We start from the raw sequence: 17713 nt of genomic DNA, 5'->3' as shown, positions 1-17713 counted from the left end.
AACAGAATCCTTTGTGAATTTTTCACAGGGAAAGAAGGCCCTAAGACTGAAACCGTTTCAAATGTAGCAGCAGAAAACACAAGCCCAACTCTGCGGCAAAGTGTGAAGATCAACAGAAAAGCAAATGAAAGTTTTTAAACCTGTAAAGTTAGAAAGTACATGCCCATTAACAAGAGGAGACTGAAGAGATTGAGTCAGCAACTCAGGTACTTAGCAAAAGCTTTACGCCCCATTCACATGAGGCTTCAGCGTCAACGCTTGACAGAGGGTGTGTCTGAGGTTGGGGCTGGCGCGATCGTCATAGCAGCGTCATCCAATGAAATTAGTGAGCAATAGACCATAGTATTAGTATAGCAATTGTATTGGCTGACGCCTCCGTCGGCGCTTGAAAAGTTGAGCAAGTCCCAACTTCTGAGGCAAGCAATGCCTTTGAAGCGGCGGCAAAGGATCCACAATGCAGTTTGGCAATGCTTGACGTCATGCATTCAAAGTGAATTGAAAGCGTTGAAGCTGACGCCCCGTGGGAATGGGGCAGACAGTCAATCAAAAGTTTAGCAAAATAACAACATACAACTAAAAAAAAAAAAAAAAAAGATTTTGCGCGCTGAACTTCTTGATGACAAGTCATGTGGTAAATTAAAATGAATTCCTCTTATAGTGATAATACACTGTCATGCCAGATTACCACATATTTGGAAACATTTTCTTGAAAAGATCATCTGTGCTACACTGTAAAAAATGCTGGTCCACAAAATTAATTCATGTTGTCCTAACATAAACTTAGTTGTTTTTGCTGTGGATTGAACGTAAAACAATTAAGCTATCCCATTCTGCTGGTGTGTGTGAAACTGCATGAGTTTGCTGCTATTATGCTTTTTTTTTTCCTTTCATATAGCACAAATTATAGCTATTTTGTGAATGTAAAAGCTCTGCAAAGATTCAAAGATCAAAGTGCAGAATAAATGGAGCTGTTGTCTCCTAAAATAAAGACGAGAGTAGTCAGTAATTCTAGCCTTATTCTAGAATCAGACGGTGACTATGTTAGAATATTAACTATGTTCTTGCATATCATGGACAAGAAAGATTGTTTCAATTCATTTTAAATTAGTTTGAACAAGCAGCAACATTTGCAATTGATAAAAAAAAAAAATAGGAGTATTTAAAAGTGCCATATAGTGCATTGGTCCAATACTTTAAATAATAAAAACAAATCTACATAGTAGGCACATGGCTTAGGTAAGTAAAAAAGAATCAGAACCAATTATATATGAACCAAGAACCAATTATATATGCTAACTATTTAGAAAATATCCTTAAGAATCATAAAGTCCATATCAAGTATATTTGGAATGGTTGTGCATGTTAATGAGCTACACTCTGATACTCTGCATCTCAGTGTGAATGGCCCTACCCTAAAATCTAATAACCACTGTAGTAGATGAACAAACAACATGTTTTCTTACTTTTTCCTCTGTGCTCTTTATAATGGCCAGATCTGCTCTTCTCTGTTGACAGTCTCGTCTGCTGTCCTCCCAGCTCTTCTTCTCAAATGAAATATAATAGAAACTGGAGCTGAAGTAAATCCACTTAAAGTTGTCAGAGAGCTGATCTGTTAATAAAACCAGTTTAGAAATCAATTTAAATGAGTCAATCTCCATAGTCATGTCAGAATGAGCTGATAAAACATTAAAATAATTCACACAACTCCTATCATTTAACTTCTCATGACGTAAAAAGCTACATTTTTGTAACAAACAACTCAATTCTCCCATGGATTTTCAAAAAATACTTTCACCCTCCTAGATGCCTTGTTTTTGTCCCTTATACCTTTTCTTGTTTGTCCACATAGTTACCTGTATTCGTTGCCCTAGTTATTGGTTTTTTACCACCCCCATGGCTTTGCTACCATGGACTCAACAATCCATTTAAACTGACCATGGTGTTTCTTGAGGGACACTAAGTGGAGTTCCTAAATTATGACCTGACAAAATGTTGATCCCCCTTCAGGACACCACTTCAGTCATTTTGTTTGCAACACCAGTTATAATGTCTAGCACTCCAAAGTCTCGCACCATCATAGCTACCCCGGGTATGGTTACTGCCCCAGGTTATCACCCTAGGCTGTTATCCCAGCGCCGTGCCCATTTATGCCTGCAGATTCTGAGCCTCCAACTGTCATGGTCACTGTACTATAGCTCTCTCCCATCATGGCTGCTGCTCCCGAACCGTGCCTTAGCATGGTCACAGACCCAGAGCCTTGCCCTCTTCATGGCCACCATCCCGGGTTGTCGACTAACTGCCGTTCCTGAATCTCGTCCTTTCATGGGAGCCTGCCCTGAGCATTGTCTCATTACTGCTCTCATCTGCACACCTGCTCTGCTTCGGCTTCCCTTGCCCTTGCTTTCTGCCCTGCCTCAGTGAACATCCCCAACATAGACCTGGTCTCTAACCAATTGTCTGTCTTTGTTCCACCTCTCTGCTTGACTCTTTATGTTGGAGGATCTGGAAGCTGCTACTCTCAGCGGTTCAAAGTTCCAACAATGCAAACTAGACAAAAAGCGAACTTCTAGCTATTTCTAGGAGTTTTGAAAACATTTCTCAGGAGTGAAAATGCCTTTAAATTATGGTTATGTATTAAAATGAAATGAGTTGTATAAAAAAGAAAGTAGACTGTGTTGTAGACAAAAAAAGTACAGGCAATTAAAGAGAACTTTACCCTGTTCATGAAGCCAATGACGCAGCTGGTTCTGCTCATTCCTTATCTTGTCTCTTTCTTTAGTCAGGTCATTGTTGCTTTTCAGTATCTGCTCTTTTTCTTTAGTCAGGTCATTGTTGCGTTTCAGTATCTGCTCTCTTTCTTTAGTCAGGTCATTGTTGCTTTTCAGTATCTGCTCTTTTTCTTTAGTTAAGTCATTGTTGCGTTTCAGTATCTGCTCTTTTTCTTTCGTCAGGTCATTGTTACGTTTCAGAATCTGCTCTTTTTCTTTAGTCAGGTCATTGTTACGTTTCAGTATCTGCTCTTTTTCTTTAGTCAGGTCATTGTTACGTTTCAGTATCTGCTCTTTTTCTTTAGTCAGCTCATTGTTGCGTGTCAGTATCTGCTCTTTTTCTTTAGTTATGTCATTGTTGCGTTTCAGTATCTGCTCTTTTTCTTTCGTCAGGTCATTGTTGCGTTTCAGTATCTGCTCTTTTTCTTTAGTCAGGTCATTGTTACGTTTCAGTATCTGCTCTTTTTCTTTAGTCAGCTCATTGTTGCGTGTCAGTATCTGCTCTTTTTCTTTAGTTATGTCATTGTTGCGTTTCAGCATCTGCTCTTTTTCTTTCGTCAGGTCATTGTTGCGTTTCAGTATTTGCTCTTTTTCTTTCGTCAGGTCATTGTTGTTTTTTAGTATCTGCTCTCTTTCTTTCGTCAGGTCATTGTTGCGTTTCAGTATCTGCTCTCTTTCTTTAGTCAGGTCATTGTTGTTTTTTAGTATCTGCTCTTTTTCTTTCGTCAGGTCATTGTTGCGTTTCAGTATCTGCTCTCTTTCTTTAGTCAGGTCATTGTTACGTTTCAGTATCTGCTCTTTTTCTTTCGTCAGGTCATTGTTGCGTTTCAGTATCTGCTCTTTTTCTTTCGTCAGGTCATTGTTGTTTTTTAGTATCTGCTCTCTTTCTTTCGTAAGGTCATTGTTGCGTTTCAGTATCTGCTCTTTTTCTTTCGTCAGGTCATTGTTGCGTTTCAGTAACTGCTCTCTTTCTTTAGTCAGGTCATTGTTGTTTTTTAGTATCTGCTCTCTTTCTTTCGTCAGGTCATTGTTGCGTTTCAGTATCTGCTCTTTTTCTTTCGTCAGGTCATTGTTGCGTTTCAGTATCTGCTCTCTTTCTTTAGTCAGGTCATTGTTGTTTTTTAGTATCTGCTCCCTTTCTTTCGTAAGGTCATTCTTGCTTTTCAGTATCTGCTCTCTTTCTTTCGTCAGGTCATTGTTGCGATTAAGGATCTGCTCTCTTTCTTTAGTCAGGTCATTGTTGTGGTTCAGTAACCGCTCTCTTTCTCCTTTGAGGTTAGTGATATTAGTAAGTAACTGCTCTCTTTCTTCAGTCAGTTCATTGCTGCGCTTTAGTATCTTTTCTCTTTCTTCATTGAGGTTAGTGATGTTTGTTGGTAAGTGTCTTCTCTCGATGGTGAAATACACACAGAGCACTATTACAGCTGTCAGCAGAAGAGCACAAAGCAAACACAAACACACTCCAATTGCTCTCTGCTTTCTGCTCTTCACTGAGATGCTTCCTGAGGATGAAGAAAACAAGCTTTTGACTTTTTCATTGTCTCTTATAACAGTATAAACCTGAATTTACACTTACATACCTGTGAGTTGAGGTGTCTGGTGTTTCTCTGTCTTCAGATCTAGACATCCTTCAGTATCTTCTGTATTTATTTTTTGATAAAAAGCCTCAGGTATCTCTGACTTGGTCATTGTGATGCTGGGTAAATGGAAGGTGTGTTTAGGCTGCACTGCTCTTCTTTTCAGTTCATTCAAATAATGAATCTTCTAAAAAACGTTTACAGTAGCTAAACCCTTTCCGCAAGCACTTAACCACACCTCACAAGAAGAAGAAAAAAATGAATTGTCGGCATGTCTCCTTTGCTCTAGCTGGTTTCTTAATCTAGCTTTTCTAATAAACAAGGCATCCCCCACTAATGTAAGTCCCCACTAATGTAAGTCACTTTACAAAAGTTTTACATGACTAAATGTACATAACTACATTATTAACGATTTAAAGTTCATAATCACGTGACAAAAATGTATGACATGACTTTCGTTTGACGTTTTGTTCTGCTTCTTTGAGTTTGGTGTTTTTTTCTCATGTTTTCAAGTTCCTTTTATCGGTAAGCCTATAGGGTCATTGCCACCTAATGACACTTTAGGTCATCAGATTCATTGTCCTACTGTGGCAGTTATGTGCACCCTGAAACTAGACTACATTTACATTTAATCATTTAGACTAGAGGACACTTGAGTTCAAATGCAAAAGACTCTTTGTGGCATCTGAAATCTTCTAAAAATAGCGTTTTTCTCACTGTAGGTTTAGTAGATAGGTTCAGAGAACATAAAAATAGGAGGCTGAGAAAATGCTCTTCTTATAAGTAAATTGCAGACCTTTCAATTTTATCCAAAATAATTTACAAATAAGGAGAACCATAGGAGAAATTAGATCAACAAGGGAAAATATGTAAATGTACCAGCTAATCTCAAAGTTTCATTTAAAATAAAGAACAAAATAGTATAGATGTTGCTTGTATTAATCGGTCAGTTTCTGACTACTAAGATCTATGACTGGACTGTGTTTAGGAAATAGAAATTTGAAGTCATTTTGTGCCTTTTGGGATTTGCTGAAAAAGTGAGTTTTCTCCTTGTAGAACAACAGGTTTCTAAAAGACACAAAAGTCTGAATTAGGGATTTTTAGGTAACTGAGTGCAGAGACAGTGATCATATATGTCTAAACATAAATGCCTTGAATGTGATGCAAGCAGAAATTTAAGTCAGAGTTCATGAAAAGAGGTGAAATGTGTTTTTTCTTGGTGTGCTTTCAGGTGCAGAGGTTTGATTTACCAAGCGAGCATTGCAAAAGTCCAGCCTGGACAAACAAAAACTTAAACAAGGAGTTGTGTAGCATGCCTAAACGGGCAGGGTTTTTATCTCCCTAATGTTCAAGCAGGCAAATCTGATTGAGTGGGTGTTCTATCAATGTGTTCTGTAAAAACCACAAGGTTCCTGGCTGAACTGGAAAGAGTTATTGTCGGTGCACCTAGCTTGATGGAAAAGATGTGAAGATGTATGAACTAGCCAAATACAAATGCAGTTCTGCTTAGCAAGGTTACGTTGAGATTATGGCTCTTAATCCAGCATTACAAATCTGTCAGACATGTTGAAATTAGGGTTGGGTACAGAAAACCGGTGCCATACCTTTGTAACCGGTATGCACTGGACCTAATCAGCATATGAATTTCGATGCCTAATTCTTGTGCCACTGGTGCTGACAAAAAAACAAAAGAAAAAACAAAAAAATCATATAAGGAATAAGGAATTATAATAAGGAAACCATCTAGTAAATGAACTGCATACGAAACGTTATAGTTAATGGTGAGAATCCAGCAAATAGCTTCTTAAGCAGGTCAAAAAATTTTGGGATACTTCTGCTTTCAAATGTTAAACAGACTGCAAAATACAATTATTATCTCCAATTAATGCAGAAGAGATGCCAGAAATCGGGGTGTAATGGCATGACTTTAAATGCGGAAGTAAAGTCAACTTTAATGAGCTAAGCACTGCGTCCGACTAGTTTAATTAAAGAGATTGCCTGGTCTATGGCGTGGTAATTTAAAGCGTCTTCATCAGGCGGAATGATGCTGTTAACGCTTGAAGAGACAGAATTATGAAGTGAAGAAAGGTCAATTATTAGTAGTTTTTACCAGGATGTTTTCCAATAGGCACTCCAGTAGCGCTAATGTGAATACGCTAAACAGGGGAGCAAGAAGAGACCGATCTTGAATTTATTTTTTATCTTTTTCTCAATTAAATGCTCTACGACTTCTGGTTCAGCGTTGGCAGATTAAAAGTTAGTGCGGGTAAGGTTGTAGGAAGGCAGGGTGGAGATAACGGGATGAAATCTTTTGGACATTAGACAGACCTGAAATGAGCTCGCGCTCTCCTATGGGGGCACACACTTCTACACCTACCAGAAACTATTCTCCGCCAAATGCGCACTACGAGTAACCCAGTGGAACCAGTGTCCTTACTGGGGGGCTGTGGACACTGAACTCCACAATCGGGTATTTTTAGGATGCCGCAACCTAAACTTCGCTGTCTGCAGCTCCAATCTGCACCCCACTACCTCCTGTCCTCTAATCAGTCCCTCCTTTGATCCAGCTAAACCATCTATCAAAACCATCAGTAATGTTCCTCAACCACCTAGCCACAACATCCCTTCTCTTCTGTCTGACTCTCTCAAACCCTCCCTCCCTAATCGTGACATTTGCATGAATTTTAACATCAGCAGATGCAACAGAATGCCTTGCATATACCTACATTTGTGTAGGTATCTGCAAAAATCATCTGCCAAGTCCTCAGGGCAAACAATAAAAAATTTAAAAATTACCTGTCGACTCCTGTGAATATTTCTAACCTTGCTCTAGAACTATGTTTTCACCCTGATTCTAACTTCTCTGATTTTCTCATTTTAAGTCTAACTCACGGATTCCACCCAGGTGTCTCAACTCTCCCTTCTCACAATCTCTTTTGTCCCAATTTGCAGTCTGCTACCACTGAACCTGAAATTTTCAATTATCTTATTAAAAAAGAAATCAACAATAACTTCATGATCAGACTATTCATGGCTCCTCCATTCAATGTCTCACACATTAGCCCCATAGGAGTTGCAACTCGAAAATTTTCTGACAAAAAACGCCTAATAATTGATCTTTTGGCCCCCCACAATTCTGTTTTTCCTAGCATTAAAAGCACCATCCCATTATATGAATATTCGCTCACCTACCAAAACATTGAGTAAGCCACCACCCTCATCAAAATAGCCGGTCACAACTCCTGACTAGCTAAAGTGGACATTTCATCTGCCTTTAAAATCCTGCCAATCCACCCAGATTTTTGCCATCTTTTTGGCATTCATTGGCGTTCCCAATTCTATTTTGCAGTCTGACTAACTTTCGGATGCAAAAGTAGTCCAAAAATATTCGACATGATGTGAAAAGCCTTATGCTGGATTTTGTCTAATAATAACGAAATCTCTCACCTCATTCACCTCCTAGACGATTTTCTCATAATTTCTCCCCCTTCTTCACCCCCAGCTAAGCACCTAGCGATCACCCAATAGGTTTTTGCTAATCTAGGAATTCCTCTTGCAGAGGAAAAAACCTCAGGACCCAGTACTTCAATTGAATTTTTGGGCATTAATCTAGACTTGCATACATTCCAAGCATCCTTCCCTAAAGAGAAAATTGACCCAATCATTTCCCTATCCCAGATATTCTTAGAAAAACAGACATGCACAAAACGCAAACTCCTATCTATTCTCAGACATCTCAATTTTGCAATGCACATAATTCCTCAAGGCCGCCCATTCATTACTCACCTCCTCCAACTCTCCACCACAGTCCATAGCTTAGAAGAAAAAATCCTTCTCTCTATATCCAGTCGCGAATAACTAAGCTAACGGATCTCTTTCCTTAAGAAATGAAATGGCGGTTCCTTCTTCTACAGCAGCTTAGTAGCATCCCCCATAGACATTAATTTATTCACAGATGCTGCCCCGTCAGTTGGATTTGGAGGCTTCTACAATGGGCACTGGTTCGTCGTCTCATGGCCAACCCAATTGACTTCTATTCCAAAAAAACAAAGCTCTTTGGCCCTCTTCAAACTCTATTCAATAGTTGCAGCAGCCATCCTGTGGGGAGATGAATGGTCCACATCAAGCATTCTCGTTCATTGTGAAAACTAAGCTACTGTACACTGCATTAATAAAGGTCGTTCTTACTCCCCTTCTATTATGACATTTCTAAGACGCCTCACCTGGATATCTGCTCAAAAACAATTTATCATGACTGCTGAACATGTACCTTGTTGCAAAAACCAAATTGCTGACTCTCTCGTTTTTCTTTCCAGAAATTCTGGCTATTGGCCTCGGAGGTGGACCCCCACCCAACGCCTGTCCCTCCTTATTCAGAAATGATATTGCCATAAATCATCCCCTCTACAATCTCCACCAAAACTCCCTTTCTCTCATCTTACAAGCTGTAGCCCCCAGGACCCTCCATTCATACCTCACAGCATGGAACACATTCAAATATTTTCACACCCTCCATCACCTAAATTTCCCCAATTTTTCCCTCCTCTCCATCACTTCCTTCATAGCACACCTGGACAGTGCAAAACACATCCAAGCAAGTTCAATCAAAAGCTATCTTAGTGGGATCAATTGTTTTCACAAACTAATTCATGGGTCCTCCTTTGATACCATCACCGATTCGCAAACCTCTCTCCTTATTAAAGGTATTCAAAAAGCCCACCCCACCACCCCCGATTCCAGACAACCCTTCACACTCAAAATCCTCTGCTCATGCATTCATAACCTACGCAAAGGTTACATTTCCCCCCACACAGCCCGCACCCTAGATGCCATGTTCACCCTAGCCTTCTTCGGCTTCCTCAGATGCTCCAATTTAACAGTTGCATCCGAATTCAACCCATCACTCCAACCCACTATTTCAGATCAAACTTTGCAAGATAAGGAAACCATTTCTTTCCTTATCAAACAAAGCAAAACAGATCAATTCCACAAAGGACACTTTATCTACATTTTCAACATACCCTCCCCCACTCACCCAATCCAAACCCTCCTAGCATTTCTAGATCAAAGGAAATCTCTAGAGTCTAACCCTCTAGCCCCACTCTTTACTGATGACGCTAACCGTTCAGTAACTCGCTTCTGGTTCCAAAAGCACCTTAAAGAAGTTCTCCGCCTCGCAGGTTTTTCCCCTGAGCCATTTTCCAGTCACTAATTTAGGATTGGCGCCGCCACCACAGCAACTTTTAATGGGCTCTCCCAGCATCAGATCCAGACCCTCAGTCGCTGGTTCCCGGAAGCTTTCAAATCCTACATCCGCCTTAGTAAATACCACCTCAAGGAAGCCCAACGGGCTCTAACCAACCCCCAAGCCCCCCCCCACACCCGGCTCCGACTCTCGCAGGAGTCTAACAGAGCCTCGACTCTCGCAAGAGTCATCCAAATACACCCCCCCTCCCACACACACACTCAATCCACGTTCCTAAGCATACCTTGGCCTTGTCCTTGACCCTCCCAAGAGTCACCCCAAGTATTCCTCAACCATCCCCCCTTTCCTAGTCACTCTTCCCCGCAAGCTATCACTTCCTCTTCCTTTCCTGCTAACCATCCCCGACCCCAGAGCCCTTTTGCGTGTGTTATTTATAATGTTGTACATGTTCCTTCTTCCCAGCCATTTCTAATCTCCCCTTTGTTCAGCACTGATATTTGCTCGCCTTACATTTCAACCCAGCACCCCCCATCCAAACTGTATTTCCTTTTCCGCTCACCCCCACCCCCACCCCCCAAGCCCTCTGGTTTCACTCCCCACCAAACACAGCTCAGGCTTCTCACTTAGAATATTGCTGGACGACTAACCTCTCAGCACCTCTTTTAGCACCCAATTCTACTAAACCCGTCCTTGGCCCTCCCCGCCAAGCCTCCTGCAGGAGCCTCCCCTTTACCCATCTTGCCATATTATGTCCAGCTCCCTCATAAAACTCTGGTCTCCTTACCCTTCATAGCCCTCCCTAAGCAAAGCATTCCGCAAGAACCTCTCTTTCCTTTCCACGTTATATCGAGCAGCCGGATATGGCTCCAGGAAAATGGAAAATGTATAGCAAAATCAAAGATAAGATTTTTTTTTCTGAATTGATGCAGAATAATCCAAACCCATACAAAGTAACAAAATAGTACTACAAGAAAACAAAGAAAAAAGTTTCAAAATGATTTACAATAAGTACAGCTGATAAAAATCCTTCATTCAGTAGGTTTACTGTAGTTTTTTATTCCAGTAATGACTGATTAGTAATGATGAGTCTTCTCACAGATCCATCCATTGTTAGAATAACAGGCTGAAGTATTATAGCCTCCTGCAGCCTTTAAATATTGAATGGATATGCATTTTATGCTCTTGCATTTTAAATATTTTTAGAAAACTTTAAAGCTAAAGATCTATTCAGTTTAGTGGTCACACCCATTAGTCAATACAGTGCCATCAAGCCATTTCCACACATCTGTCTTTGTCAGACCAATCTAAAAATTCCTGTCAACAACTTTCTGGAAAAACGTCTGTAAGAATAAAACATATAGGCCAGAGATACTTCATGTCAGTGTTTTACTAGCTAAATTGGCTACTTTCTATTATTAAACTCATATCTGCATCAGTGCCGGTGAATAAACACAAAATCATTTTATTGTAACACACTTTTTCCTCTGGGCTCTTTATGATGGCCAGATCTGCTTGTCTCTGCTGACAGTCTTGTCTGCTGTCACTCCAGCTCTTCATCTCAGATGAAATAAAGTAGAAACTGTTGATGTAGCAAATCCATCTAAACTTATCAGCAGGCAGATCTGTCAATATAAGAAATTTAAAAACAGTTAAACAGTCAAGTCTGATTAAAACAGTCAGAAATAACCCACATGACTCCAGTCATAGCCAGCAAGCAACTTAAAAGAAGTCTAATAGACATCCAAACTGATGTCTTGGCTTGGACAAGGCTAAATTGGGTCTGTCAGTGAAAGCTTAATAAACGTTTAACAATAGACTAGTCATAAAACCGACAGCTAATGAATGACTAAATATGTCTGTTTGTTTGTTTGTTTGTTTGTTTGTTTGTTTGTTTTATTGTATGAATTCTTCTTTTTATTGGAGGAAGCATTATTACAGACTTAATTATAGCTGTATGGTAACCGTTTAATTACTTTTAAAAAAAATGGAACCATTTTAAAAAAAATGTACCTTAATCATATGGCCACATTTTCCACTTGTCATTCCCTAACTGGTCTCTTTCTTCAGTCAGGTCATTGATGTGGTTCAGTAACCACTTTCTTTTTTCTTTTAGGTTAGTGATATTAGTAAATATCTGCTCTCTTTCTTCAGTCAGGACCTTATTGTGATTCAGCAACTGCACTCATTCTTCATTGAGGTTAGTAATGTGTGCTAGTAAGTGTTTTCTCTGGATGGTGAAATACAGACAGATCACCATTACAGCTGTCAGCAAAAGAGCACACAGCAAACCCAAACACACTTCCACTGCTCTCTGCTTTCTGCTCTTCACTGAGATGCTTCCTGAGGATGAAAAACATACAATGTTTGATGTAGAACCTGCTGTTCTAGCTGGTTCCTTAATCTAGCTTTTCTAATAAACATAGCACCGGTCTTTGCTAATATTGTTAATGTTTAATAATAAATTGTTTAGCCCCCCCTTATGTAAGTAACTTAAAAGTTTATGTAAATAGCTGTAACTGTAAATAACCACATTGTCAATAAGTTAAAGCGCGCGTGATCATGTGACAAAAAATGTGTGACTTTCGTTTGACTTTTTTTCTGGTTCTTTGAGTTTGCTATGTTTTCCTCATGTTTTCAAGTTCCTTTTATCGGTTAGCATGTAGGGTCATTGCTACTGAATGACACTTTAGATCATCAGATTCATTTTCCTACTGTGGCAGTTACAGTGGGGCAAAAAAGTATTTTGTCAGCAACCAATTGTGCAAGTCCTCCCACTTAAAATGATGAGAGGCCTGTAAATTTCATCATAGGTACACCTAAACTATGAGAGACATAAGGAGAAAAAGAAATACAGAAAATTACATTGTAGGATTTTTATTTAGAATTATTTAGAATTTATTTGCAAAGTATGATTGGAAAATAAATATTTGGTCAAGCTGAGGTTGGAGACTAAGAAAGCTAAGGTGCTTTAGGGTTAGCTCACTTTGCGATCACAACCCAACGACTAATCTAAGTCTAATTTTGATACCGACTATGCCACCTAGGATTCAATCCCAGGAAAAATATAAAAAGGTCACACAGATTCGTCTCTTTTAACAGTTTAAGGAGCAGACAGTAGACACGAGTAAATACAAAAATACAAAAATTCCTAATTCTTTTAAAAGGACAAACTCTAAAATAGGTCCTGATGACCCGTCAGCTCTAGAGGGCTTCCTCACGAAAAGGTGGTGAAATTCAATCCGCACATAGAAAATACTCAATATCATACACTAAAATCAATGTTCTCAAAAGGAGGCAGTAACTCACAGGACTGGGGCTACCCACAAGAGTGATCACCCGTGAAAGTTTTTCACCATACACTTTCACACCACAGCACACTCCAGTCACACATCTGATGCATCAAAAGTGTCCCACAGCACACACTGGCACAGCAGCACCACCACCATAAAGGTTCCTTCACCCGTGGGCCCCCAGCCCCTGCAAGAAAAAGAAAGAAAATACCAAAAGCCACCAATGGGAAAGGGGCTTCACTCTCAAACAGGTTCATTTTACACAGCACAGATACAGAAACCAGTAACTCAGAAATCAATACACATTGATAATGATGGTCTCTTGAAACGGACTAATTATACAGTCACAGAAAAGTAACATTCACAAAATACACTTTGGTGCAAATGAACATGGGCACTATTTCACCACATCAATGATGGACCGCTCAAAATTGTCAGTTGCCGGTCTGCCAACGCAACTGGACCTTCTATTTACTTTAAAATACAGTAAAAAAAGGAGTTTAGACAGAGTTCAGTCAGCACTCAGACAGTAGTATCACTCAGAAAGTAGCATTAAATGCTCCTGGATTGTAGTATGAATGTTCCTAAACAGCAGCAACAGAAATGTGGGCATGTTTATGATCCGAACGAGAAGGAGATTCCAAACATGAATGGAGGTGCTCTTATATCAAATCCGCCTATAGATATAAAGTCTCCAACCGCACTAAAACTGACATTGGGGCAGTCAGTCATCCAATCAGTCCAAACACTAATGGAAACATTCACACATTCACCAGGCAGGCTGGAAGCCATTGCCGGCACTCACACACACCCACCCACACAGGAAATGGAATTTAGAATATGCCTAACAACAGGCTACAGCCCTCAGCACTAAATAGGGGAGTACTCTGCACTGATTGGTCATTGCAGATGTCAATCACCATCACTTACCTCATGCACCCTATCACACTTTGTTATATACTCTGCTATGACAGAGGTCAAACATTTTCTTTATGTCTTTACAAGGTTTTCACACACTGATGCTGGTATTTTGGCCTATTCCTTGCTGGGCAACTCTTTCAAACCTTTTTTTTTTATTTCAACTCTCTCCAAAGATTTTCTATGAGGTTGAGAGATCTGGAGGCTGGCTAGGCCACTCCAGGACTTGCTTCTTATGAAGCCGTTCCTTTGTTGTCCGGGTGGTGTGTTTGGGATCATTGTCATGCTGAAAGACCCAGCCACATTTCACTTTTAATGTCCTTGCTGATAGAAGGAGGTTTTTTACTCAAAATCTTACATGACCCCATTCATTCTTTCCTTTACATTGATCAGTCATCCTTGTCACTTTGCAGTAAACAGCCCCGAAGCATGATGTTTCCACCACATGCTTCACAGTATGGTGTTATTTGGATGCAACTCACCATTTTTCTTTTTCAAACACAAGCTGAGTTTTTACCAAAGAGCTCTATTTTGGTTTCATCTAACCACATGACATTCTCCCAATCTTCTCCTGGATCATTCAAACGCTCTCTACTCTCTATCTTCTAAACTTCAGATGGGCCTGGACATTTAGGGCACACTCATATTATGTACAGTTGCCTTGAACAGGGCCAAAGCACGCTTGTGACCCCTCCCGTCTACCCCGACGGTCCGCACTCACATTACATTCGGGCCTGGGCACGCTTACGTCATCGATGATGCGCTGGTCAGAAGCGCTTTCGCTCAGCACAGTGGAGATTTATTTAGTTATGTGGTTTGTCATGCAGTGACACACAGTCAAATATTTCGCCAAACAGATCAGCCGCTTTTGACGTTCATAAACAATCATAAAGTCCTCCTGCTGCAGGAATTAGGAGGTGTTCAGAGGAGTTCAGATGCAAAAGCCTCTGTAGCATCTGAAATATTCTAAAATAGTGTTTCCTCAGTGTAATCAGAATCAGAATCAGCTTTATTGCCAAGTGTGCTTTACACACACACGGAATAAGTTTTGGCTACAGCAGCTTCCAGTGTACAAAAAGTGAAAAGTGACAACACAAAATAAATATGAAGAAAGATGATAAACATTAAACAAAGATGCAGTTAGTCAAAAAGCTCTGAATGTTGAGTTGTACAGTATGTACAGATTTGTTGCAGGTTCTGTGTACAAATGCGTATGAAAAAGTATTGCATTGTATTTTGATAGGTGCTTAGTACAAGTGCGCATAAGAAAGTATTTCACGATTAATGCACAGTTGGGGACTATTTAACTGTTCACGAGGCAGATGGCCTGAGGAAAGAAACTTTTCCTGTGTCTGACTGTAAGTTTAGATGTTTCACTTATAGCGATGAACAATAGCGATGAACAAGTTATGTTTATTGTCTTTAAAGGGAAATAGCTGAGCATAAAAATAGGAGGCTGAGAAAATGCTCTTCTTCTAAGAAAATTGCAGAGATTTCCATTTTAACCAAAATAAATTTACAAATAAGGAGAACCACAGGATATATTAGATCAACAAGGGATAACTGTGTAAATGTCCCAGCTAACCTCAAAGTTTCTTTTAAAATAGAGAGCAAGTATAGATGTATTAAGGGGTCAGTTGCTGACTACTAAGATCTATTTCTAGACTGTTTTTAGGAAATAGACATTTAAAGTGATGTTGTGCCTTTTGGGATGTGCCAAAAAATGAGTTTTCCTTGCAGAACACAAGTTTCTAAAAGGCACAAAAGTCTGAATTAGGGAATTTAGGTAACTGAGTGCAGAGCCAGTGATCATATATGCCTAATCATAAATGCCTTGAATGTGATTGAATTTTAAGACCGTAAGGATGAAAATGGCTCATTAAAACATTCTGGATCAGGTGCAGAGGTTTGATTTACCAAGACAGCATTGCAATCGTCCAGTCTGGACAAACAAAAACTTGAACAAGGAGTTGTGTAACATGCCTAAACGGGCAGGGTTTTTATCTCCCTAATGTTCTAGCAGGCGAATCAGCAAGAGTGGGTGGTTCTATCAATGTATTCTGTGTAAACCACAAGGTTCCTGGCATACTGGAAAGAGTTATTATTGGTGGATTTAGCTTTTTTATTATTATTTAGAGAAAAGAGGACAAATGACAGAAGAGGAAAAAATAGAAATAAAAACAAAGGACAAAGAACTAAAGTCTTAAAAGTTTTAAAATCAAGTCATTATACATTTGACATACATTATCACAAATTGTTTACAATGACATACTCAGACCATTTTGCCAGTACTTCTCTTCTGGATCTAGCTTGATGGAGAAGATGTGAAGAAGCATGGACTAGCCGAATACACGTGCAGCTCTGCTTAGCAAGGTTGAGTTGAGATTATGGTTCTTCATCCAGCATATAGCTGTCAGACATGTTGAAATGTGATTAGTGATCATCAGATCACAAGGCCAGAATAAAGGTAACGGTAGAGTTGTGTGTCATTAGCATAGTAGCAATAGGACATGCCATGAACAGCAGATCAGTGACAAAGCTGGAAAAGAGAAATGGTAATGAGACCTGAGACACTCCAGTAATTAAGATGACACAACTTTGAGACTTGACTAGTTCAAGATGTACCTAAAAGCCAGGTTGGGGATCAGCCATTGAGTTTCAGTCAGCGTCATTCCAGCTAGTTGAATTGGTGTGTTCCACATGTTGCCTTTCTTCAGGTTAACATAGGATTGAGAATGTCAATCAGTATGTAGAATCATTATCAGCAGACTACTGCCCCCTGGTGGTGCATATAGACACGTCCTTTCATATTGACACAGGGCACATGTGCTCTTTTTCAACAACTGCGGTTCATTTGATGTGTTTGTGTGCAGTTTTTTGAACTAGACATGAGTCAACGCAAGCCTACAACACTTGGTTTTGGTTGATGCTAGTTTGGCGTCAGCTTGGTGTTTCCGCCCCTGTGATTGGAAAAACTCATACAACTGGACCAAAGTTAAAATAAGAGACCACAGATGAGATAAACTTTGTCATAAAGGTTAAAAGGAGAATCTTGTGGTTAAATGTGTTAAACGCAGTGGGTACAGAAAATTGAGAATTTTAAAGGCTGTTCGATTAACTCTCAGAGCTTTAACAAACTGACAATAGGGTTGAGTCAGTCAGTCTTGTGAAGCCAGACAGCTTATTGTCCAGGTTGTTCTTTGTGAAAAATATAAAATTAAATAAATGTAATATATTTAACATGTTTGTTCTTGGGCAACACGGTGGTGCAGTGGTTAGCACAATCACCTCTGGTTCGAATCTTGGCTGGGTCAGTTGGCATTTCTGTGTAGAGTTTTCATGTTCTCCCCGTGTAGGTGTGGGTTTCCTCCGGGTGCTCGAGTTCCCCCCAGAGTTCAAAGACATGCGCTATAGGTGAATTGGGTAAGCTAAAATGTCTGTAGTCTATGTGTGTGAATGAGAGTGCATGGGTGTTTCCCAGTGATGGCTTGCAGCTGGTAGGGCATCCACTGCATAAAACATTTGCTGGATAAGTTGGCGATACATTCCGCTGTGGCGACCATAGATTAAAAAAGGGACTAAGCAGAGAATAAAATGAATAAATCTATGAATGAATGAATTTAAAATCCTGCATTGTGCTGTTCAGTAAAACAATTTTCATATAAAAGCTACCAAAATATCATAAAATGCTAGACTATAAGCTCCACATTATAAAAGTGTGCAAAAATGTTTTATTCATTGTCATAAGACATTCTAACATTAAACATTAATACAACAAAATAATCTAAAAACAAATACCTATAAGAGCAGAAGTTTAGATCCCCAAACTATTTTGATTACCCTATTACAGTGGTTCTCAAACGTTTTTCATCAAGTACCACCTCAGAAAAAATTGGTCTTTGCAAGTACCATAATGAGCAGTTTTGAAATACAGTAGCGTATTAGGTCTAGTAA

At 39.6% G+C, this 17713-nt stretch overlaps 2 protein-coding genes across 7 annotated transcripts in view; one reads left to right on the top strand and one right to left on the bottom strand.

The window, feature by feature from the left end:
• The window catches only part of LOC103911722 (uncharacterized), a 146818-nt gene extending 141886 nt beyond the window's left edge, over positions 1–4932 (bottom strand). For 5 of the 6 annotated variants that reach the window (XR_015944860.1, XR_015944863.1, XR_015944859.1 and 2 more), the window contains exons 1-2: positions 4349–4932; positions 2743–4270 (exon numbers count right to left, since the gene is read on the bottom strand). Coding sequence is in view for 1 of the 6 variants with exons in the window: in XM_087270116.1 (XP_087126242.1) it covers positions 1464–1609; positions 2717–4270; positions 4349–4457 (1809 nt within the window). In the remaining 5 variants the exon portion in view is untranslated. Of the gene's footprint in view, positions 1–1463; positions 1610–2716; positions 4271–4348 lie in introns of all 6 variants that reach the window. The other variant, XM_087270116.1, reaches the window with a different exon arrangement.
• The window catches only part of tctn1 (tectonic family member 1), an 845382-nt gene that overhangs the window by 747197 nt on the left and 80472 nt on the right, over positions 1–17713 (top strand). The gene's annotated exons all lie outside the window — the stretch shown is intronic.

The sequence above is a fragment of the Danio rerio genome, chromosome 10 (genome assembly GCF_052040795.2).
Source record: "Danio rerio strain M-AB ecotype USA chromosome 10, GRCz13ab, whole genome shotgun sequence".
Lineage (NCBI taxonomy): Eukaryota > Metazoa > Chordata > Actinopteri > Cypriniformes > Danionidae > Danio > Danio rerio.
The sequence above is the reverse complement of the archived record's forward strand: the minus strand, read 5'-3'. Positions and strand labels throughout refer to the sequence as shown.